Below are 20,811 nucleotides of genomic sequence, written 5' to 3'. Positions count from 1 at the left end.
ATCTGCTTACATCAAGAAGAATACTTGCATGTTGTAACAATCTGTACAGATATTCCTGTTGCTTTCTCGTATATGGTACGTGGAAGTAGTTAATGCAGTTTGTCTGCAAATAAATGTTTCTTTCTGCAATTCTTTCTTGTAAAATCAAGAAATAACTGCTTAATTAAATACTTAACAATATTCATAATGAAAATTCTTGTTGCATTTCTAACTTTCGTCTTTGAAGCATCATGCTGAACTTGCCTTCTACCAAAAACATTACGCTACTTACCATCACCATAGTTCAGAATAGCATAGATTTTAGGCGTATAAGATCATATGAAATAAGAACAGGAGTAGACTGTTCAACTGTTCGAGTCTGCTGTGCCATTCAATAGGATCGTGGGTGATTGACATTCCTCGAGTCCATTTTCCTGTCTTTTCCCCATAACACTTGTTTCCACTACTGATCAAGAATCTATTGATCTCAGCCTTAAATAAACCCAAGGATTCTTCTCCCACAGTTCTTGGTGACAAGGAGTTCCAAAGACTTCCATCATTCTGAGAAGAAATTCTTTCTCATCAAAGTATTAAATTGATGCCCCTTTATTCTGAGACTATGCCCTCTGTTCCATGGGGGAAACATCCTCGCAGCATTTACTTTGTCAAGCTCTTTAAGAATCCAATATGTTTTGCTGAGATCACCTGCCATTCTTCTAAACTCCAGTGAGTAAAGTCCGAACCTGTTTAACCTTTGCTTATAAGACAATCTCTAGTTAACCTTCCCTGAACTGCCTCCAATGAAATAATATCTTCTCTTAAATAAGGGGACTAAAACTGTTCACAATTCTTCAGTGTGGTCTCACCTGCACTTTGTATAGTTGCAGTAAGACTTTCCTACACTTGTACTCCAACACCTTTGTAATAAAGGGCAAACTTTCCATTAGCCTTTCTGATTCTCCTCTGCACCTGTGGTGCTAGCTTTTTGTGTTTTGTGCCAAATCCATTTGTCTTGCAGAGCATTCTGCAGTTGTTCTCCATGTAAATAATACACTATTCTTTTATTTTCCTTTCCAAAAAAAAACTTTGTATCTTCCCTCTTTATACTCCATTTAATAACTTCGCACATGTTCTTAACATATGAATATTTTTCAATAAACTGTATCCCTGACCCCTGCCATTCTGCCCATTCTTGTGTCATTTGCAAAATTGTCTACAATACATTCACTTCCTTCCTCTAAGTCATTAATAGATATTGTAAACAGTTGTGGTCCCAACACTGAACCGTGTGGAATCCCACTGATTGGCAGCCTGATAAAGGAAACCCTTTATCCCCACTTGTTGTTTCTTGCCCATGAGTCCCTTCTCTGCCCATGCCAATACACCAACTCCAATATCATGGACTCTCATCTTCTGATTTAACTTTTTCCTTGTGAATGTCAAAATGCAACACATTTATTGGTTCTCCTCTATTCACTCTGGTTAAGGCTTTCTTAAAGTTAGTCAAGACACAATATACAAAATCATGAAGCCATGATGCACCATTAGATTATGACTTTCCAACTGTTCTGCTGTTACTTCCTAAACCATAGAGTCATAGAATACCTACAGTGTGGAATCAGGTCATTAGGCCCATTGGGTCCACATCAATCCTCCAAAGAGCATCCCCCCAACCCGTGCCTTTACTTTATTCTTATAACCCTGCATTTTCCCATGTCTAACTCACCTAACCTGCATACCCTTGGACATTTAGGCAATTTAGCCTGGACCAATCCACCTAACCTGCACCTAACCTTGGACTGTGGGAGGAACCTGGAGCACCCCGGAGGAAACCCACGCAGACCTGGGAGATGTCTGAAGTTTGCACAGACAGTTGTCCAAGGGTGGAATTGAACCCGAGTCTCCGGCAATGTGAGGCAATAGTGCTAACCACTGAACCACCATGTCACCCCAACAGTTGATTCTGACATTTTTCCAACAATAAATATGAGGCTTTTTGCCTCTTTCCCTTTTTGAATAGGGGTGTCACATTGGGGCAGTTGTCCAATCCCCTGTTACTTCACCAGAATCTAGCAATTTTTTAAAAATCACAATCGATGCATCCACAATGTAGCTACCTCTTTTAGGATGCTAGGATGCAAGCAACCAGTTCGGGGACATAGCTAATTTTAGCCCTGTTAGTTTGCCTAATACCACTTCTTTAGTGATGGTAATGATGCTTCCTTCCTCCCTGTATTCTTTATTATTAATGGAATGTTCGAAGTAATTTTAATGTAAAGATTGATGTAAAATATCTGTTTAATTCCTCTGTCATTTCCTTGTTCCACAAAACGCTGTCCCCAGATTCATTTTCTAGGGTGCCTCTGTTCAGTTTGACCTCTATTATCTTTTTTATGTATTTAAATAAGCTTTTATTGTAAGATTTTTATTTTCCTCGCTAGTTTACTCTTGTAGTTTATTTTCTCTATCTTTGTTATATTGTTAGTTGTCCTTTGCTGGATTCTGAATTTATGCCAGTCTTCAGAGCCATCTCTGAGTTTTGCCTCCTTGCATACTTTTTCTTTCAGCTTAATACTCTCCTTAACTTGCTTGGTTGGCCATGGTTGGTTTATTCCTTTCTTAGAATCTTTACTCCTTACTAGGATATGTTTTGCTGAGAGTCATGAATTATCACCTTAAATGCCTAGCACTGCTTGCTTACTATCATTCCTGCTAATCCATCAACCCAGTTCACTTTTGCAAACTCTATCCTTGTTACATTATTATTCCCTTTATTAAGTTAAAAACAGATGTTTTTATTGATAATCTAAAGTGGAGAATTCCTGTGGCATTTGATATAGGTTGAAAGTTTAACATGGAGATACATATCTTCAGTTTAATTTCTCATCTTCCATTTCCAGTCTGTCATGAAGATTAACTTGGCATTGTATTGTTACTGTAATTCTCAAAGTTCAGCAATATTATGTTAAATTTGGTATGTTTTGTATCAGATGGATCTGGAGTTAATACTGATTTCTATTACAATACCCTCAGACTTCATATCAGTAATGAAGAAGCGACTATTTGATGTTCATTGGGAAATTCGAGACTCCATGCTTGAGTTCCTTGGCCAAATGTGCTTCCAGTTTAAAGGTATAAACATTTTAGTCAAATCCTAAAACTGATTGCTACTTGCATAATTAAGATAATCTTCAGAAAGGATTTTAATTTGCTTCTTCTAACTTCTCATCCCATTTTACTGTAATATTTAAGAATGATTTAAAATTATCCATCTGATGTATTGGACAGTTTGTTCACCTAATTTTTAATTATAAATTGAGCAAATTACTGAAGTGCACAGAATACATTGAAGTTCGAATGGACAAAATAATTGTTCAAGCTCAGACTTATTAAGCTTTGCTTATTTGCATAAAATTTACTGTAACTGTATTTAATTGTTACCTTGTTTCAGGAGTTGAGCGTTTCTGTCAGTTAATTGGTTCCTGTGGAATTCCTCATCTTGTATTGGAGCTGGTTTCAGATCCTGAAAGTTATGTTCGAGCAAGTGCCATTACTGCTCTGGGAAGAATGAACTATCTCTCTCCTAATTGGCAAATGTTACCAAATGAGAACAGTGTCACAGCGGTAAAGGTCAGTCAGTTTTCCGTAGTGTGTTTATATTGGCCTTCGTTTTTGTAACCACTTCAATTCTACTTTAGTTGCTCTTTCTCTCTCGCATTATGAGGGCATTGGCAAGATGAAACTGTTCGAGACTTAGTGTAACATTAGAATAAATTCAATGCACTGGAATTAGTTTTCCAATAAATTTTAAACAAGCTCCGAAGGTCTTTGCCAATACCTTCTTTTACTGATATAACAGGTTGTGAGCTCAAATGTAAGAAAGTGGGCGGCACGATGGCACAGTGGTTAGCACTGCTGCCTCACAGCACCAGAGACCCGGGTTCAATTACCGCCTCAGTCAACTGTCTGTGTGGAGTTTGCACATTCTCCTCCGGGTGCTCCGGTTTCCTCCCACAGTTCGAAAATGTGCAGGTTAGGTGAATTGGCCATGATAAATTGCCCATAGTGTTAGATGAAGGGGTAAATGGAGGGGAATGGGTCTGGGTGGGTTGCTTTTCGGAGGGTCGGTGTGGACTTGTTGGGCTGAACGGCCTGTTTCCACACTGTAAGTAATCTAATCCAAAAAAAATTGATGGGAGAGAATCCTCAGTTTAGTGAGTTAATGTATTATCCACACATTTGGAATGAATAATAATGAGAATTCTTGGAATGAATTTTAACCTTAGCAGTCTAGGAATTAGCTGCATCATATACAGTATTGTGTTTCACTTAAATCACAAAATAGGTTCAAGTCCTCAGTCAGGCTTTGACATGGATGACATTACACAATGTTACATGAAATTGGTGGCTTAAAGCAACACATATTCATGGGTGTGACACTAAATGAAAGAAATGGGGCAAATACAGGAATTAGTAATCATTAGTGAGTATACCTGAATTACGTTGGAAGTAATTGACCTTCCTGTGATGAATGCTAACCTTTTGTGTACTGGAGACATCTTGCGTATTGGTATGAATATAACCAAAGCTTAACCAATTGCATTAGAATAAGTATTCTTCTTGTGATTGTGTGTGCTGAGAAAAACATTTAGAAACTGCCAGATCAGAACTTCTAATAGAATTTCAATCATACTATGCACAGCTTGAAAAGTGTCAGGAATAGAACATAGAACAATACAGTGCAGAACAGGCCCTTCAGCCCTCAATGTTGCACTGACCTGTGAACTATTCTCAGCTCGCCCCCCTACACTAACCCAAAATCATTCATGTGCTTATCTAAGGATTCTTTAAATCTCCCTAATGTGGCTGAGTTAACTACATTAGCAGGTAGGGCATTCCATGCCCTTACCACTTTCTGCGTAAAGAACCTGCCTCTGACGTCTGTCTTAAATCTCAATTTGTAGTTATGCCCCCTCGTACAAGTTGACGTCATCATCCTAGGAAAAAGACTTTCACTGTCTAGCCTATCTAATCCTCTGATCATCTTGTATGTCTCTATCAAATCCCCTCTTAGCCTTCTTCTTTTCAATGAGAACAGACCCAAGACACTCAGCCTTTCCTCATAAGACCTTCCCTCCAGACTAGGCAACATCCTGGTAAATCTCCTCTGCACCTTTTTCCAATGCTTCCACACCCTTTCCAAATATGGCGATCAGAACTGTACATAATATTCCAAGTGTGGCTGCACTAGCGTTTTGTATAGTTGCAGCGTGATATTGCGGCTCCGAAACTCAATCCCTCTCCCAATGAAACCTAACACACCGTATAAGAACAAAGAACAAAAAAAATTTACAGCAAAGGAACAGGCCCTTCAGCCCTCCTAGCCTGAGCCGATCCAAATGTACTGTCTCAACCTGTCGGTCAGTTCCTAAGCATCTGTATCTTTATGTGCGGCACGGTTGCACAGTGGTTGGCACTGCTGCCTCACAGCGCCAGAGACCCGGGTTCAATTCCCGCATCAGGTGACTGTCTGTGTGGAGTTTGCACATTCTCCCCGTGTCTGCGTGAGTTTTCTCCGGTTTCCTCCCACAGTCCAAAAAATGTGCAGGTTAGGTGAATTGGCCATGCTAAATTGCCCAAAGTGTTAGGTGGAGTGGTAAATGTAGGAGAATGGGTCTGGGTGGGTTGTTCTTCGGAGGGTCGGTGTGCACTTGTTGGGCCGAAGGGCGTGTTTCCACACTGTAAGTAATCTAAAAAAATCTAATCTAAGTATCCCTCTGCTCCCCACCTACTCATGCATCTGTCCAGACGCATCTTAAATTAATCTACCATGTCTTCCTCTACCACCTCTGCTGGCAACGCATTCCAAACGCCCACCACTCTCTGTGTGAAGTACTTACACTGTGTATCCCCCTTAAATTTTCCACCTCTCACTTTGAATCCTTATCGTTATTGAATCCTTCACTTTGGGGGAAAAAGCTTGTCTCTATCCACCCTGTCTATACCCTTCACAATTTTGTAAACCTCTATCAGGACCCCATAATCTCCTTTTTTCTAGTGAAAATAAACCTAACCTACTCAACCTCTCTTCATAGCTAGCACCTTCCATACCAGGCAACATCCTCATAAACCTTCTCTGCACCCTCTCCAAAGCGTCCACATCCTTTTGGTAATGTGGCACCCAGAACTGTACACAGTATTCTAAATGCGACCGAACCAATGTCTTGTACAATTTTAACATGACTTGCCAGCTCTTATATTCAAGAGCTGCCTTCTTAACAGCAGTATCAATCTGGGTGGCAACTTTCAGGGATCTATGTACTTGGATTCCAAGATCCTTCTGCACATCCACACGACCAAGAATCTTTCCATTGACCCAGTACTCTGCCTTCCTGTTATTCTTTCCAAAGTGCACCACCTTACATTTAGCTGCATTGTACTCCATTTGCCACCTTTCAGCCCAATTCTGCATTTTATCCAAGACCTCTGCAACCTGTAGCATTCTTCTAAACTGTCCACTACTCTACCAACTTTAGTGTTGTCTGCAAATTTATTAATCCATCCACCTATGCCTGCGTCTAAGTCATTCATAGAAATGACAAACAGCAGTGGTCCCAAAACAGATCCTTGTGGCACACCACTAGTAGCCGGACTCCAGCTAAATATTTTTCATCAACCACCACTCACTGCCTTCTTTCAGAAAGCCAGTTTCTAATCCAAACTGCTAAATCACCCTCAGTGTCATGCCTCTGCATTTTCTCCATCAGCCTACCATGTGGAACCTTATCAAAGGCTTTACTGAAGTCCATGCATCTCACGTCAACTGCCCTATCCTCATCTACATGCTTGGTCACCTTCTCAAAAATCTCAATGAGGTTTGTTAGACACGACCTGCCCTTGACGAAACCATGTTGACTATCTGAAATCAAATTGTTTCCAAAACCTTTCCTACAACAGAAGTAAGGTTCACTGGTCTATAAATACCTAGGTCATCTCTACTGCCCTTCTTGAACAAGGGCACAACGTTTGCAATCCTCCAGTCCTCTGGTACTAAACCTGTAGACAATGTCGACTCAAATATCAAAGTCAAAGGCTCTGTTATCTCCTCCCTAGGTTCCCAGAGAATCCTCAGATAAATCCCATCCGGCCCAGGGACTTGTCTACTTTCACTCCTTCTCAAATTGATAACACCCTTTCGTAACTAACCTCAATCCTTCCTAGTCTACTATCCCGTATTTCATTCTTCTCCTCTGCAATATTCTCCTTTTCCTGAGTGAAAACCGATGATAAATGTTCATTTAGCACCTCTCTGATCTCCACAGGGTCCACACTCAACTTCCAACTTCCGTCTTTGACTGGCCCTATTCCTACCCTAATCATCCTTTTATTCCTCACATACCTATAGAAAGCTTTAGGGTTCTCCTTTATTCTATTTGCTAAAGACTACTCGTGTCCTCTCTTTGCTCTTTGTAACTCTCTCTTTAAATCCTTCCTAGCTGATCTGTAACTCTCCATCACCTCACCTGAACCATCTTGCCTCATCAACACATAAGCCTCCTTCTTCTGCTAAACAAGAGGTGCAATTTCTGTAGTAAACCACAGTTCCCTTACCTTATGACTTCCTCCCTGCCTGACAGGGACATACCTATCAAGGACACGCAATACCTGTTCCTTAAACCAGATCCACATTTCCATTTTCTGCATTTTGCTCCCCCCATTCTATGCATCCTAATTCTTGCCTAATCACATTATAATTGCCCTTGCCCCATCGATAACTCTTGACCTGTGGCATGTACCTATCCCTTTCCATCGCTAAACTAAACGTAACTGAGTAATGGTCACTCTCTCCAAAGTGCTCACCCATAACTAAATCAAACACCTGGTCTGGTTCATTAGCAAGCACCAGATCCAGTGTGGCCTCCCCTCTTGTCGGCCCTTCAACATACTGTGTCAGGAAACCCTCCTGTACACACTGGACAAAAACGGATCCATCCAACGTACTAGAGTTATAGCAATTCCAGTCAATGTTGGGGAAGTTAAAGTCCCCCATAATGACCACCCTGTTCCTTTCACTCCTGTCCAGAATAATTTTTCCAATCTTCTCTTCCACCTCCCTGGAACTCTGCAGTGGCCTATAAAAAAAACTCCAAGCAGTGTGACCTCTCCTGATTCTATCCTCAGCCCACACTACCTCAGTAGACGAGTCCTCTTGAAAAGTTCTCTCAGCCACCGTTCTACTATCCTTGACTAACAAGGCCAAGCCTCCCCCTCTTTTACCACCTTGCCTGTTCTTAATGAAAGATCTAAACCCTGGAACCTGCTCATCCATTCCTCACCCTGCTTTATCCATGTTTCCGAAATTGCCACAACTTCGAAGTCCAAAGTACCTATCCATGCTGCAAGCTCATCTACCTTATTTCGGATGCTTCTAGCATTGAAGTAGACACACTTCAAACCAGTTTTGCTGTCTGCCAGCACATTCCTGTGACCCTGAAATCCTCTCCTTGTCCTCCCTCCACTCATCCTCCTGTGCACTGCAACTACACCTCAGGTTCCCATCCCCCTGCTGAGCTAGGTTAAACCCACCCGAATAGCACCAGCAAATTTCCCACCCAGGATATTAGTACCCCTCTGGTTCAAGTGAAGACCATCCTGTTTGTACACGTCCTACCTTCCCCAGAATGAGTGCCAATTATCCAAGTACCTGAAGCCCTCCCTCCTGCACCATCCTTGCAGCCACGTGTACAGCTGATATCTCTCCCTATTCCTTACCTCGCTATCACGTGGCACGGGTAACAAACCAGAGATAACAACTCTGTTTGTTCTAGCTCACAGCTTCCACCCTAGCTCTCTGAAATCCTGCCTTGCATCCCTATCCCTCTTTCGAACTATGTCATTGGTACTTACATGGACCACGACTTGAGGCTGGTCACCCTCTCCCTTCAGGACCCCAAAGATATGATCCAAGACAGCACGGACCCTGGCACCTGGGAAGCAACACACCAACCACGAGTCTCGTTCATTCCCAACAAACCTTCCATCTGAACCTCTAAGTATTGAGTCCCAAAGACGAGCACTCTCCTCCTTTCTCTCCTTCCCTTCTGTGCAACAGGGACAGGCTCTGTGCCAGAGACCTGGGCTCCACTGCATACCCCTGGGTAAGTCATCCCCCTCAACAGTATCCAAAACGGTAAATGTTTTTCAGGGGAACGCACAGGGGTATGCAGTGGAGCCCAGGTCTCTGGCGCAGAGCCTGTCCCTGTTGCACAGAAGGGAAGGAGAGAAAGGAGGAGAGTGCTAGTCCCTCCATTGTCTGTTTTTTTCCCCCTTCGAACAGTCACCCAGCTTTCTTCATGCCTCAGAGTAACTACTTCCCTGTAATTCTTATCTATCACAGCCTCTGCTTCCCGAATGATCCGAAGTTCATCAGCCTCCCGCTCCAGTTCCCTAACACAATCTTGGAGGAGCGAGAGTTGGGTGTACTTCCTGCAGATGTACTTGAATGGGACACTAATGGCATCCCTCACCTCAAACATCATGCAGGAGGAACATTGCTCTCCCTGCACTGCCATCCCTGCTAGTCCGCTTTTCACAAAATAAAAAAGAAGAGATGCTTAGCTGATGTGTCCTTAGTGTTTAAGGTTAGAGGAGTGGTTGGGTGGGAGGCCCTACAATCGTAGGGTCTCAGGTTGAGAAAACACTGGATGGAAATAAAAAGCAGAAATCCCTCCTTTTCCAGAAAACCAGTGCTCTCTGAGTTCAAATATAAAAGCTCAAATCAGTGACTCACCGCTCCCGGCAGGCCCCTGGTCAAGCTCCCACCCTTTGAGTTGCTGCTGCTGCTGAAAAACAGAAATAGAGGACTGAGTATTATTGGCAACATGAATATTTGGCCCAAGATATTTCACTTCTGCTGAATTGAACTTCATTATTGCCTTCCCAAGGCAACAACAACTTGCATTTATCTATCAACTTTAATGGTGTGGTTTAGCTCAAGTTGACTGGGTGACTGGATGATGCAGTATGATGGAATAGTGCAAGTTCAATTCCCGCACCGGCTGAGGTTACCATGAAGGTCCTGCCTTCCCAACCTCGTGCCTCATCTGAGGTGTGGTAACCCTCCGGTTAAACCACACCCAGTTGTCCCTCTCTATTCAAAGAGCATCCCTTTTGCCCTTGCACAATGGCAACTACTAATGTAGTAAAACCTGCCAAGTGTAAAAAGGAAAATTTATTGTCAAGTCACATAGATATATTCAGACAGCTGAATAGAATCCTAAAGGAGGAAAGGGAGATGTGGATGTGTTGGGCAAAAGATAGTCATAGAGGGCTACAACACAGAAAAATGCCCTTTGGCCCATCACATGCGTGCCAATCAAAGAAAACCACCTAACTATTCTAGTCCTATTTTCCGGCACTTGACCCATTGCATTGTATGCCTTGGCATTGCAAGTGCATATCTAAATACTACTTCAATGTTACAAGGGTTTCTGCCTCGACCATCCTTACAGGCAGTGCATCCCAGACTCCCACCATCCTTTGGGTAAAGAAGTTTTTCCTCCTATTTCATAGAACATAGAAGAATACAGCGCAGTACAGGCCTTTCGGCCCTCGATGTTGCGCCGATCCAAGCCCACCTAACCTACACTAGCCTCTCAATCTTTTGCCCCTTATCTTAAAGCTATGCACCCTGGGCATTGATCTCTCCATCAATGTTTTTTCCTGTCTGTCTTATTTAGGCCCCTCATTAATTTTTACACCTCAATCACATCCCTACTTAATCTCCTCTGCTCCAAGGAAAGCAACCTCAGCTCTTGAGCCCAGGAAGTATTCTGGTAAATTCCTTCAGGATCATCTATGACATTCCTCCTATAATGTGGATTCCAGAACTGCATGCAACATTCTACCTGTGGCCATATTTTATACAGTTCATCATCCCTGCTTATTAAACACTCTATGTCTTGACTAAAAAAGGCAAGTGTACCATCTGCTTTCTTAAACACTTTACCTACCTGTTTTGATAACTTAAGTGATCAGCGTGCATGCTTCTCAGGGTCCTATCATTCAAATATTCTTTTGCCTTGTTTATCCTACCCAAGTTCATCAACTCAGTTATCTAGATTTAATTCCATTTGACACTAATTAGCCCGCTTGGTCAGCCTGTCTATATCCCCCTGTATCTAAGGGTAGCTGTTAGGGACTAAGCCAGACCACTCAAAACATTCTTAAGCAGGCAGCTCAGACCATAACTTTGCAATTTGTTTTGGTAAATGTACAGTGAAAATTACCCAGATTAAGTTGGCTAGGTTGACTACTGGATTTTAAAACAGACAAAACTTTAATCACAAAATTACACAATGAAACACAAAGAACAGAATAAATAACCCGTACAGAACTCAACCTATCAAACTTAATTGTGCTGTTCCAAATATACACAACAGTCCCAAGAAGCAAACTTCCTTTAAAAACTAATATAAATGGAACAAATGCTTACAAGTTGAAGGGCAGAAAAGAGAGAGAGAGTTTCCACACAGCTCTCTATTCAACTTTCAACCAGTTCAAGACTGACTAAACTGCTCAACTCAGCTGGAGAGCTGACCACTCTCCTTTCATGATACAGGTCACATCTAAAACATGATCACTTTGGCCTGAAGTCTCATCTGTTTACATATGAAAAGAAAGCCTTTCAAAATCCTTTTCATCTTTGTTCCAAACCAGACTGATCAGAGCCTGGCACGGTTTATTACCCCTCTGAAGAAAATCAAGGACAGAGTATCCTTGAGCCAAGGAACAGCTTTTAGAAACAAAAGGGACTAGCGTTGTGACATAGCGTCCTCACTATTTACCATCCGATTAATTTTTGTACTGTATGCAAACTTATTGATCAACCCTCATACATTCAAGTATGAATCATTTATATGAATTACAAACAGCAAGAACCCCAACACTGACCATTTAGGAACTGCACTGGACAGACCAGCTGATCAAAATCTTCAGCTTAGTTAAAGTGTGCAACTGATGAGAACCAGTAAAATAACTCCACAGAGCTTAAAAATGTGCTGCTGGAAAGGCGCAGCAGGTCAGGCAGCATCAAAGGAGAAGGAGAATTGATGTTTCGGGCATAAGCCCTTCTTCAGGAATGAAGAAGGGCTTATGCCCGAAACGTCGATTCTCCTTCTCCTTCTCCTTTGCTGCTGCCTGACCTGCGCTTTTCCAGCAACACATTTTTAAGCTCTGATCCTCAGCATCTGCAGTCCTAACTTTCTCCTAAATAACTCCACAGAGGCTGGTATCCTGTCACCTAGTTGTCCTTTACTTACACATGAACAGTCCTTGACTCTAGTACTGCCGCTTCAGAGTCAGCTCTCAATGCTAGAATCTCTAACATTCCACTTCTTTTTTTTGTTTTTTTTTCTTTAACCCCCCACACTACCACAATTCTGTTTCTTTTTTTTCTTTCTTTTTTTTTATTTTTTTTTAACCCCTACACTACCGCCTCACTGCGGTAGTGCTTATTTTACCCCAGCACCCATGGTGTGTGTGTATAGGTGTGAGACACAGTGAAAGACACAAAGTGCACAAATCTTTATTCAAATTCCACCACCAGGAAGATAGGAAAACACCCGGGTGGCCAGTGACAAACACTGCCCTTCACATCAAAGGGCAGTGCTGTGTGATCAAAAACAGTGAAGGGAAGGGTAGGGACTAAATCAAAATAGAGTTGGAGGGAGAAATAATGCACTCCACTCCCTGCGGCACCCACCTCTCCCTGAACAACCCCAGGGTGTTGGTCGACACCGCGTGCTCCTTCTCCAAGGACACCCGGGCCCTAACGTAACCGCGGAAGAGGGGCAGGCAGTCGGCCCTAACGACCCCCTCCACGGCCCGCTGCCTGGACCTGTTAATGGCCAGTTTGGCCAGGCCCAGGAGCAGACCCACGAGGAGGTCTTCAGACCTGCCCTCCTACCTCCGTACCGGGTGCCCAAAGATCAGGAGCGTGGGACTGAAGTGCAGCCAAAAACAGAGGAGAAGGTTTTTAAGAAAATCAAAAAGGGAGTGCAAACGCCCACACCCAATATATACGTGGTCCACAGACTCCACAGCACCACAGAACAAGCAGTTGGGCTGGGAGTCCGTGAACCACCGCAATCTGCGGTTGCAGGGGACTGCTGTGTGCAGCACCCTCCACCCCAGATCCCCGAGAGAAAGGGGGAAGACTCTCGCGTAGAGACCCCTCCACTGGGGATCCCCACTGCCCGGTGGCAAATGGGCACGCCAAGGCGTGTCCGGACGGTGGATGAGGGAGAAGAGGTGGACGGTGTGCAGCAGCAGTCTATACAGGGCCCTCCTTTTCACATCCTTAAACGAAACAAAATTAAAAGTTCGGAGGCGGCTCAAATTGTGGGTCACAGGCTCCCGTGGTAAGTACGGGACCTTGGGGTCAATGTGAAATTCCGTCCGGGCTAACATTCCACTTCTTATCTGAAGGCCAGGGCTCCTTGATTGGGGCAGCTAATATGGTCCAGTCAGAGAACTCATATTGTATTCCTGTAGTTGCATGTGGGGTTGTCCTAAAAGCAAATAACATTGGTGCAGGAGTAGTCTATTCGGTTCTTTGAGCCTGTACCACCATTCAATATAATCATGCAATTTCAGTATACCACTCCCACTTTCTTTCTATACCCTTTACTCCATTTAGCCGCAAGGGCCGTTTCCATTTCCCTCTTGAATATATCTAGCAATCTGGCCCCAACAGCTTCCTGTGTTAGAGAATTTCATAGGTTCACAACTCCCTGATTGAAGAAATTCTTCGTCATCTCTGTCCTGTCACCCCTAGTTCTAGACTTTCCGAACATTGGAAACATTCTTCCCGCATCTAGCCTGTGAACCAGGAGGATGTAGGTTTTTTCTCAAGCCTTCCTTCAAAGTTTGGACTGCTCTTTTTGCCAGGCCTTTGGATGATGGGTGGTATAAAACTATCCTTTCATGTCAAATTCCATTCAACTTTAGGAAATATCCAAATTCTCTACTGGTAAACGATGGTCCCATTATCTGTGACCAACACTTTTGGGATTCCACCTGTTGAAAAATATGTGCACAGTTTTTCTGTCATCCCAGTGTTTGAAGAATAATTTCTGTGTATATCCAACACTTTGACTGGGTATCTACAATGACTTAAGAAATTGAGCCGTGAAAGGACCTGCATAGTCGACATGCAATGGAGTCCAAGATTTATCTGGCCATTCCCACAGATGTGGGAGCTGCTGGTGGTAGTTTTACGTCCCTGTTGGTACTCTGGGCACTGCCCCACTGGTTGGTTATTAAACATAACATCTCACCAATGTCTTCACTTTGGAGACCTCTGGATGGCCCTGGTGCGCTTCAGCCAGTATTTCGCAGCAACTTGTGCTGAATATAATCACTCTTGTTCCTGTGGGGCTTCGGACTGCATTCAGTGGTCAGCTGTCATCCTAAATGCTTATAATTTCAAGTTAGAACACCATCCAGGAAGCCAAGTAGTAAATGCACATCCATTGAGCACCCTCCCATTAGCAGATGCTAATAGAATTACATTTTCTGGACACATTCCTAGTCACAGCTGACGATATCAGACGTTGGACATTGAAAAGATCCAGGCCTGTCAAAACTGAAACAACTAGTGACTCTAGTAATGCCTCACCAGAGTCAGTTTTCACAGTGCCAAAACAATTCAAAATCTAAAGTTCCAATCTTTAGCCAACCTCTGCGACTCCTCTTTTTATTTGTCAAACAGTGCCCCCTGATTGGAATTGATTAACAGCACCAATGAATTAGGGAACTCATTTTCTAGGAGGGCTAGCTGGCTGACCTTGTTATAATCACTTCATCCAGCATTAGAGAAGTGTAAGTATTTAGCTACAAACCTTGCAAAAAATATCTGACTCTTCTACCACACACCCACCACTCTCTGTATAAAAAAACTACCTCTGACATCTCCCCTAGACCTTCCACCAATTTAGGGAGATTTGGGGGACTGGTAGAGACCACAAAGCATTGGAGGTTTAGGGGGGGAACCGTGAGGCCCTTGACTGACCTGGATTGGGTCTAGAGGCAACAAAAACATAGACAAATGGATGTGTGAACCAAGCTCAACTCTGAGTCAGACATGTCCATAAAGTTGCAAACAGTCTGGTTCACCCTTATAGTTGCCAAGGAGAAGGATGGAATTTTTGGCTAAGAAACAGAGCTTGTAGCAAATACAAAAACAGTGTGTCAATCATACTAATAACTAATTGGAAGAAACTTCATATTTTTTCAGTGCATAATCTGACAGTTTAGAGCAAGTGAGGAGTCTACTGAGATGGTGAGCTGGAGCTGAGTGTTATCATGTATATGTGGAAATTGACCTTGTGTTTTTGCATGATGCAACTGAGAGACAGCATGTGGATAGATCTTGGGTGATATCAGACCTAACAAAATGGAAAGTCAAGCCATTCGTGATGTTCATCTGGGCATAATTAGATAGATAAAGTGACAAGTTCAGCCTACCTAACTGGACAACAGTTATCAGTTATTCCAGGAGAATTCTGTGGTCAACCATGTCAAAAGTTGCAATTGAGTTGAAAAGACAAGAAGGACATGTCTATTCTAACCTTGGTACTATGGCAGGGGCAGAAACCTGATTGGATAGATTCAAACATGAAATTCTGGGAAAAATGGGCACAGATTTGGGAGGTGACTACACATGTCCATTTGCCCCCATGTGATTCTAATTTCACATTTTAAATCTTTTCGGAGGGTTCTTCACCCTCAGTCCAGGGTGTAGTCCCCATTGTATGGGGAGCCAGAGGTTGGCTATAGATTGGAATTTCAGATTTTGAATTGTTTTCCTGCTTATGAATTGATAATTTTGTTAAATTGCAAGTTTAGAGGGATATTTGAAGTATAATTGCTTCTTAACATAGAAATAGAACTGTACAGCACAGTACACGCCCTTCGGCCTTCAATGTTATTCTGACCTTTTATCCTACTCTAGGATCATAGAACATAGAAGAATACAGCACAGTACAGGCCCTTCGGCCCTCGATGTTGCGCCGATCCAAGCCCACCTAACCTACACTAGCCCACTATCCTCCATATGCCTGTCCAATGCCCGCTTACCCCAAGTGCCTCAGCCTTTTCTCATACGATCTTTCTACCATACCAGGCAACATCCTGGTAAAGACCTGATCAACCTAACTAACATACCTTTCCATTTTGCTATCATCCATGTACCTATCCAAGAGTCACTTAAATGTCCCTAATATATCTGACTCTAGGGTGTAGGTTTGCTCACTGAACTGTAGGTTTGTTATCCAGACGTTTTCATTACCTGGCTTGGTAACATCATCAGTGGCGACCTCCAGGTGAAGCGAAGCTGTTGTCTCCTGCTTTCTATTTATATGTTTGTCCTGAATGGGGTTCCTGGGGTTTGTGGTGATGTCATTTCCTGTTCGTTTTCTGAGGGGTTGATTGATGATATCTAGATCTGTGTGTTTGTTTATGGCGTTGTGGTTTGAGTGCCAGGACTCTAGGAATTCTCTAGCATATCTTTGCTTAGCCTGTCCCAGGATAGATGTGTTGTCCCAGTCAAGCCACCAGATACTGTAGCACAGATGAACTTCGGAAAACAGAGGAGAACCACCTATACAACGTATTCAAGAAGAACGGATACTCAAAAAATACACTCCGCAGATTCCTCAACAACAAACCATGACAAGCAGACCAAACACAGCCAGAAACCCTAACCACCTTACTCATACATCAAAGAAGTTTCAGAAATGACAGCCAGACTACTAAGACCCCTTGGAATCCTATTAGCACACAAACCCACCAACATTCTCAAACAAAAATTAACAATCTTAAAAGACCCAGTACAACCCATGGACAAAACCAACGTCATCTACAAAATTCCATGCAAGGACTGCCACAAACACTACGTAGGACAAACAGGAAGAAAGTTAGCCACCAGGATACACGAACACCAGTTAGTCACAAAAAGACACGACCCTCTCTCCCTTGTAGCCCTACACATGGATGAAAAAAAACACCAATTCGACTGGAACAACACATCTATCCTGGGACAGGCTAAGCAAAGACATGCTAGAGAATTCCTAGAGTCCTGGCACGCCAACCACAACGCCATAAACAAACACATAGATCTAGATACCATCTATCAACCCCTCAGAAAACGAACAGGAAATGACATCACCACAAACCCCAGGAACCCCATCCAGGACAAACATATAAATAGAAAGCATGAGATAACAGTTTTGCTTCACTTGGAGGTCGCCACTGATGATGTTACCTAGCCAGGTAATGAAACATCTGGTTAGCAAACCTACAGCTCAGCGAGCAAACCTACACCCTAAACCTTAACCTGAGCTCCGAACCTTGCAAAAAATGTCTGACCTACTACCACACACCCACTACTCTCTGTATAAAAACACCTACCTCTGACATCTCCCCTAGACCTTCCACCAATCACTTTAAAATTATGCCCCCTCACAAAAGCCATTTCTGTCCAGAGGAAGAAGTCTCTGGTTGTGCCCCTTATCATCTTGTCCACCTCTATCAAGTCACCTCTCATCCTTCTCTCCAATGAGAAAAACCCAAGCTCCCTCAACCTTTTTTCATAAGACATACCCTCCAGTCCAAGCAGCATCCTGATAAACCTCCTCTGCTCCTTCTCTAAAGCTTCCACTAATGAGGTGACCAGAACTGAACACAGTATTCCAAGTGTGATCTAACTAGGGCTTTATAGAGCTGCAGTGTAATCTGGCAGCTCTTAAACTAAATCCCTCTGCTAATGAAAGCCAACACACCTTCTTAATAACATGCCTTCTTAACAACCTTTTCAACTTGAGTGACAACTTTGAAGGATTTGTGAACGTGGACACCAAGATCCCTCTGTTCATCCACACTGCCAAGAATCCTGCCTTTTACCCTGTATTCTGCATTCAAATTTGACCTTCCAACATGAATCACTTCACACTTTTCCAGGTTGAACACTATCTACCACTTCTCAGCCCAGCTCTGCATCCTGTCCTGTAATCTACAACAGCCCTCCACACCATCCACAACTCCATCAACCTTTGTGTCATCGGCAAACGTAGTAACCCACCCTGCCACTTCCTCATCCAAGTCATTTATAAAAATCACAAAGAGCAGAGGTCCCAGAATAGATCCCTGCAGAACACCACTGGTCGTTGAGCTCCAAGTTGAATACATTCCATCTACTACTACTCTGTCTTCTATGAACCAGCCAATTCTGTATCCATCAGGTAAATTTCCCTCAATCACATGCCTCCTTACATTCTGAATGAGCCTACTCTGGGGAACCTTATCAAATGCCTTGTGCCATCCATGATAGTGCTGGAAACCAGGAAGGAATATGCAACCCATCCATCCAGAATTGCCATTGTGAAAATGATGGGAATTATTTGCATGCTTTAATTCAGTCAATTATATTGTATTTCAATGGTGCCCTATCATTATTAATTGGAAATTACCTTACACTTGAAAAAAAACCATTGGTGCTAATGTGTTTTACTTTTTAATACTATTCATTCTTGTAATTCATAGAAGAAAAATCAAGGTTATATTCGCATGTTTACAAATGAATGTCATAAGTTGTATTGTTTTCACACACTTTATTTTGTTTTCTAGGGCAATATTCTTTCCTATTTGTTAGGTGTTTTGAACAAGGATACTGAGGGCTTTCCCAGGAGGGCTGCGATTAAAGTGCTTGCTGACTGGCTGGAAAACAGCCACATGCTCAGTTCCTGTGAATTGGAGAATTTTGTTCCTGTAATTTTGAAAATAGGAAGCAATGATTTGGATTGGGAAGTCAAAGTTCATACCCTGGGCTTGGCAGAAGCTTTCATCGATCATTTAGCTTCCAACTTATCCATAAGTCCATATGCAGTTTTGATGTCAAATAGCACTGGTTCTACACAAGTGAAGGTCTTTCTGCAGACCCTCTGTGAGGTTGGAATTTTTACTACTTTATTTCATGCTTTGTGGGATTGTGACAGACCAGTAGCTCAGAAAGCATGTGAGATCCTAATTAAACTAAAAACAATTGCTTCAGGTGCTGACAAAGTAGATGTTCTCAAGTCAAATGGACAAAAACCAAACAGAGAAAGTTTTAGCGATTGGCTTTCCTACAGTAACTTAAATTTGCAAAATGTTAATGATATCATGGAGATTTTGATAGTTCTGGACTTGGAAATTCAACACCAACACCTTGTTCGTAGCAGTGATCACATTGAGAGCAGTTTTCGATCTCTATTAGAGGACTTACTGGCAGCAGCTGATTCTGAAGATGGTGGTGCAGACTGTTACTAACATGGCGGTTGTCATCTAATCTTCAAATCAAAATGAATGTTACCCACAAAATCCTGGTACTAATTTTTATTATAATGTAAGTCAAATTTGGGAAATGTGCTGGTTATTTGATTAAAGAGCAGAAAGTTTTCATGTGTATAAATAAAGATGAGTTATTTACTTATGCATTTACTCTGAAAATCTAGTGCCATGTCATTCACTTGGGCATACGTACACACTCAGTCAAGCACAGTTTCGGAGAATGGTGCATATTTGCAGGTCACAAACAAAAGGATAGTTTCGAATTTTGTGTTTAGCTCACTTCAAGGAAAAGCATGCTTTGCAGGCCCAGTGAAAAAGGCACTTACACTCCCAGCTAAGTGGGTTCATTAGCTGGAGTCGCATATTTGAGCACACATTCAATCAGGAGCTTTCTGGAGGTTTGAAATAGTCTGTGCAGAAATTACAAGAGTCACCTGACCCATCTGAGCATCCTTTTACTGTCTGTTTTTTAAAAGAGCTGGCAGTTCCATACTGAACACAGTCCGTGTTTAAAACTGTGAATATGACTTGCCTTAACTGGGTATAATACTTGACTACATGAGTAAAGTTTTGCATGAACCAATGCAAAAACAAGCTTTTTAGAACAAAATTATTTTTTCCATGCCTTAGAAAGCACTCTATGATATGTTTAAGAATGATTAGATTAGATGCCCTACAGTGTGGAAACATGCCCTTCAGCCCAACCAGTCCACACCGACTCTCCGAAGAGTAACCCACCCAGACCCATTTCCCTCTGACTAATGCACCCAACACGATAGGCAGTTTAGCATGGCCAATTCACCTGACCTGCACATCTTTGGACTGTGGGAGGAAACCGGAGCACTTGGAGGAAACCCACACAGACACAGGAAGAATGTGCACATTCCACACAGACGGTCGCCAGAGGCTGGAATCGAACCTGGGACTGAGAGGCAACAGTGCTAACCACCGTACCACCCCCTTTTTTTGAACAGCCAGGTTGAGTTTATTGTTGTAAAATGCAGGCAGACAGCCTGGAAACATGAATTAAGACAAGGTTATTTGCTACTTTTCTGAAACATTCACTGGTTCACACAAAAATGGGCAAACAGACATATCAGTTACCATCAGTAGTGACAAAATTGCTTAATTGTAAATCCATGATACTCAGATTTTGAACTTGTTACAGCCTATGTCACAGTGAAACTGATTCCAGCTTTCCCTGCTGTGTTCCAGGATCTCATTTTAAATCTATCTGTACTCAAAAGATATTTCAGCAGCTTCCCAGTCTTCCATTTTCCCCAAATAGAGATGTGAACCATAGAATAAACTTGATAATGATATAGAAACTGCCAAGTCTCGAAGACTGTGGCAGTCATGCTCCAACCAATCCCTTCTCTGCACAAAGAGCCATTCCTGTGTGACTCCTTCAGTTTCTGTCGAGAATACCTCCTGACAATTGCA

The 20,811-nt window shown here is 42.6% G+C and overlaps 1 protein-coding gene across 3 annotated transcripts in view; it reads left to right on the top strand.

Annotated features, from left to right (window-relative positions):
* The window catches only part of brat1 (BRCA1-associated ATM activator 1), a 67,151-nt gene extending 47,658 nt beyond the window's left edge, over nucleotides 1–19,493 (top strand). For all 3 annotated transcript variants that reach the window (XM_043711103.1, XM_043711104.1, XM_043711102.1), the window contains exons 12-14: nucleotides 3,013–3,111; nucleotides 3,431–3,609; nucleotides 18,667–19,493. In XM_043711103.1, the coding sequence (XP_043567038.1) occupies nucleotides 3,013–3,111; nucleotides 3,431–3,609; nucleotides 18,667–19,347 (959 nt within the window). In that variant the 3' untranslated portion in view covers nucleotides 19,348–19,493. The remainder of the gene's footprint in view (nucleotides 1–3,012; nucleotides 3,112–3,430; nucleotides 3,610–18,666) is intronic.
* The last annotated feature ends 1,318 nt before the right edge of the window (nucleotides 19,494–20,811 follow it).

This window comes from Chiloscyllium plagiosum, chromosome 21, assembly GCF_004010195.1.
Source record: "Chiloscyllium plagiosum isolate BGI_BamShark_2017 chromosome 21, ASM401019v2, whole genome shotgun sequence".
In the NCBI taxonomy this organism is placed as follows: Eukaryota; Metazoa; Chordata; class Chondrichthyes; order Orectolobiformes; family Hemiscylliidae; genus Chiloscyllium; species Chiloscyllium plagiosum.
The sequence above is the reverse complement of the archived record's forward strand: the minus strand, read 5'-3'. Positions and strand labels throughout refer to the sequence as shown.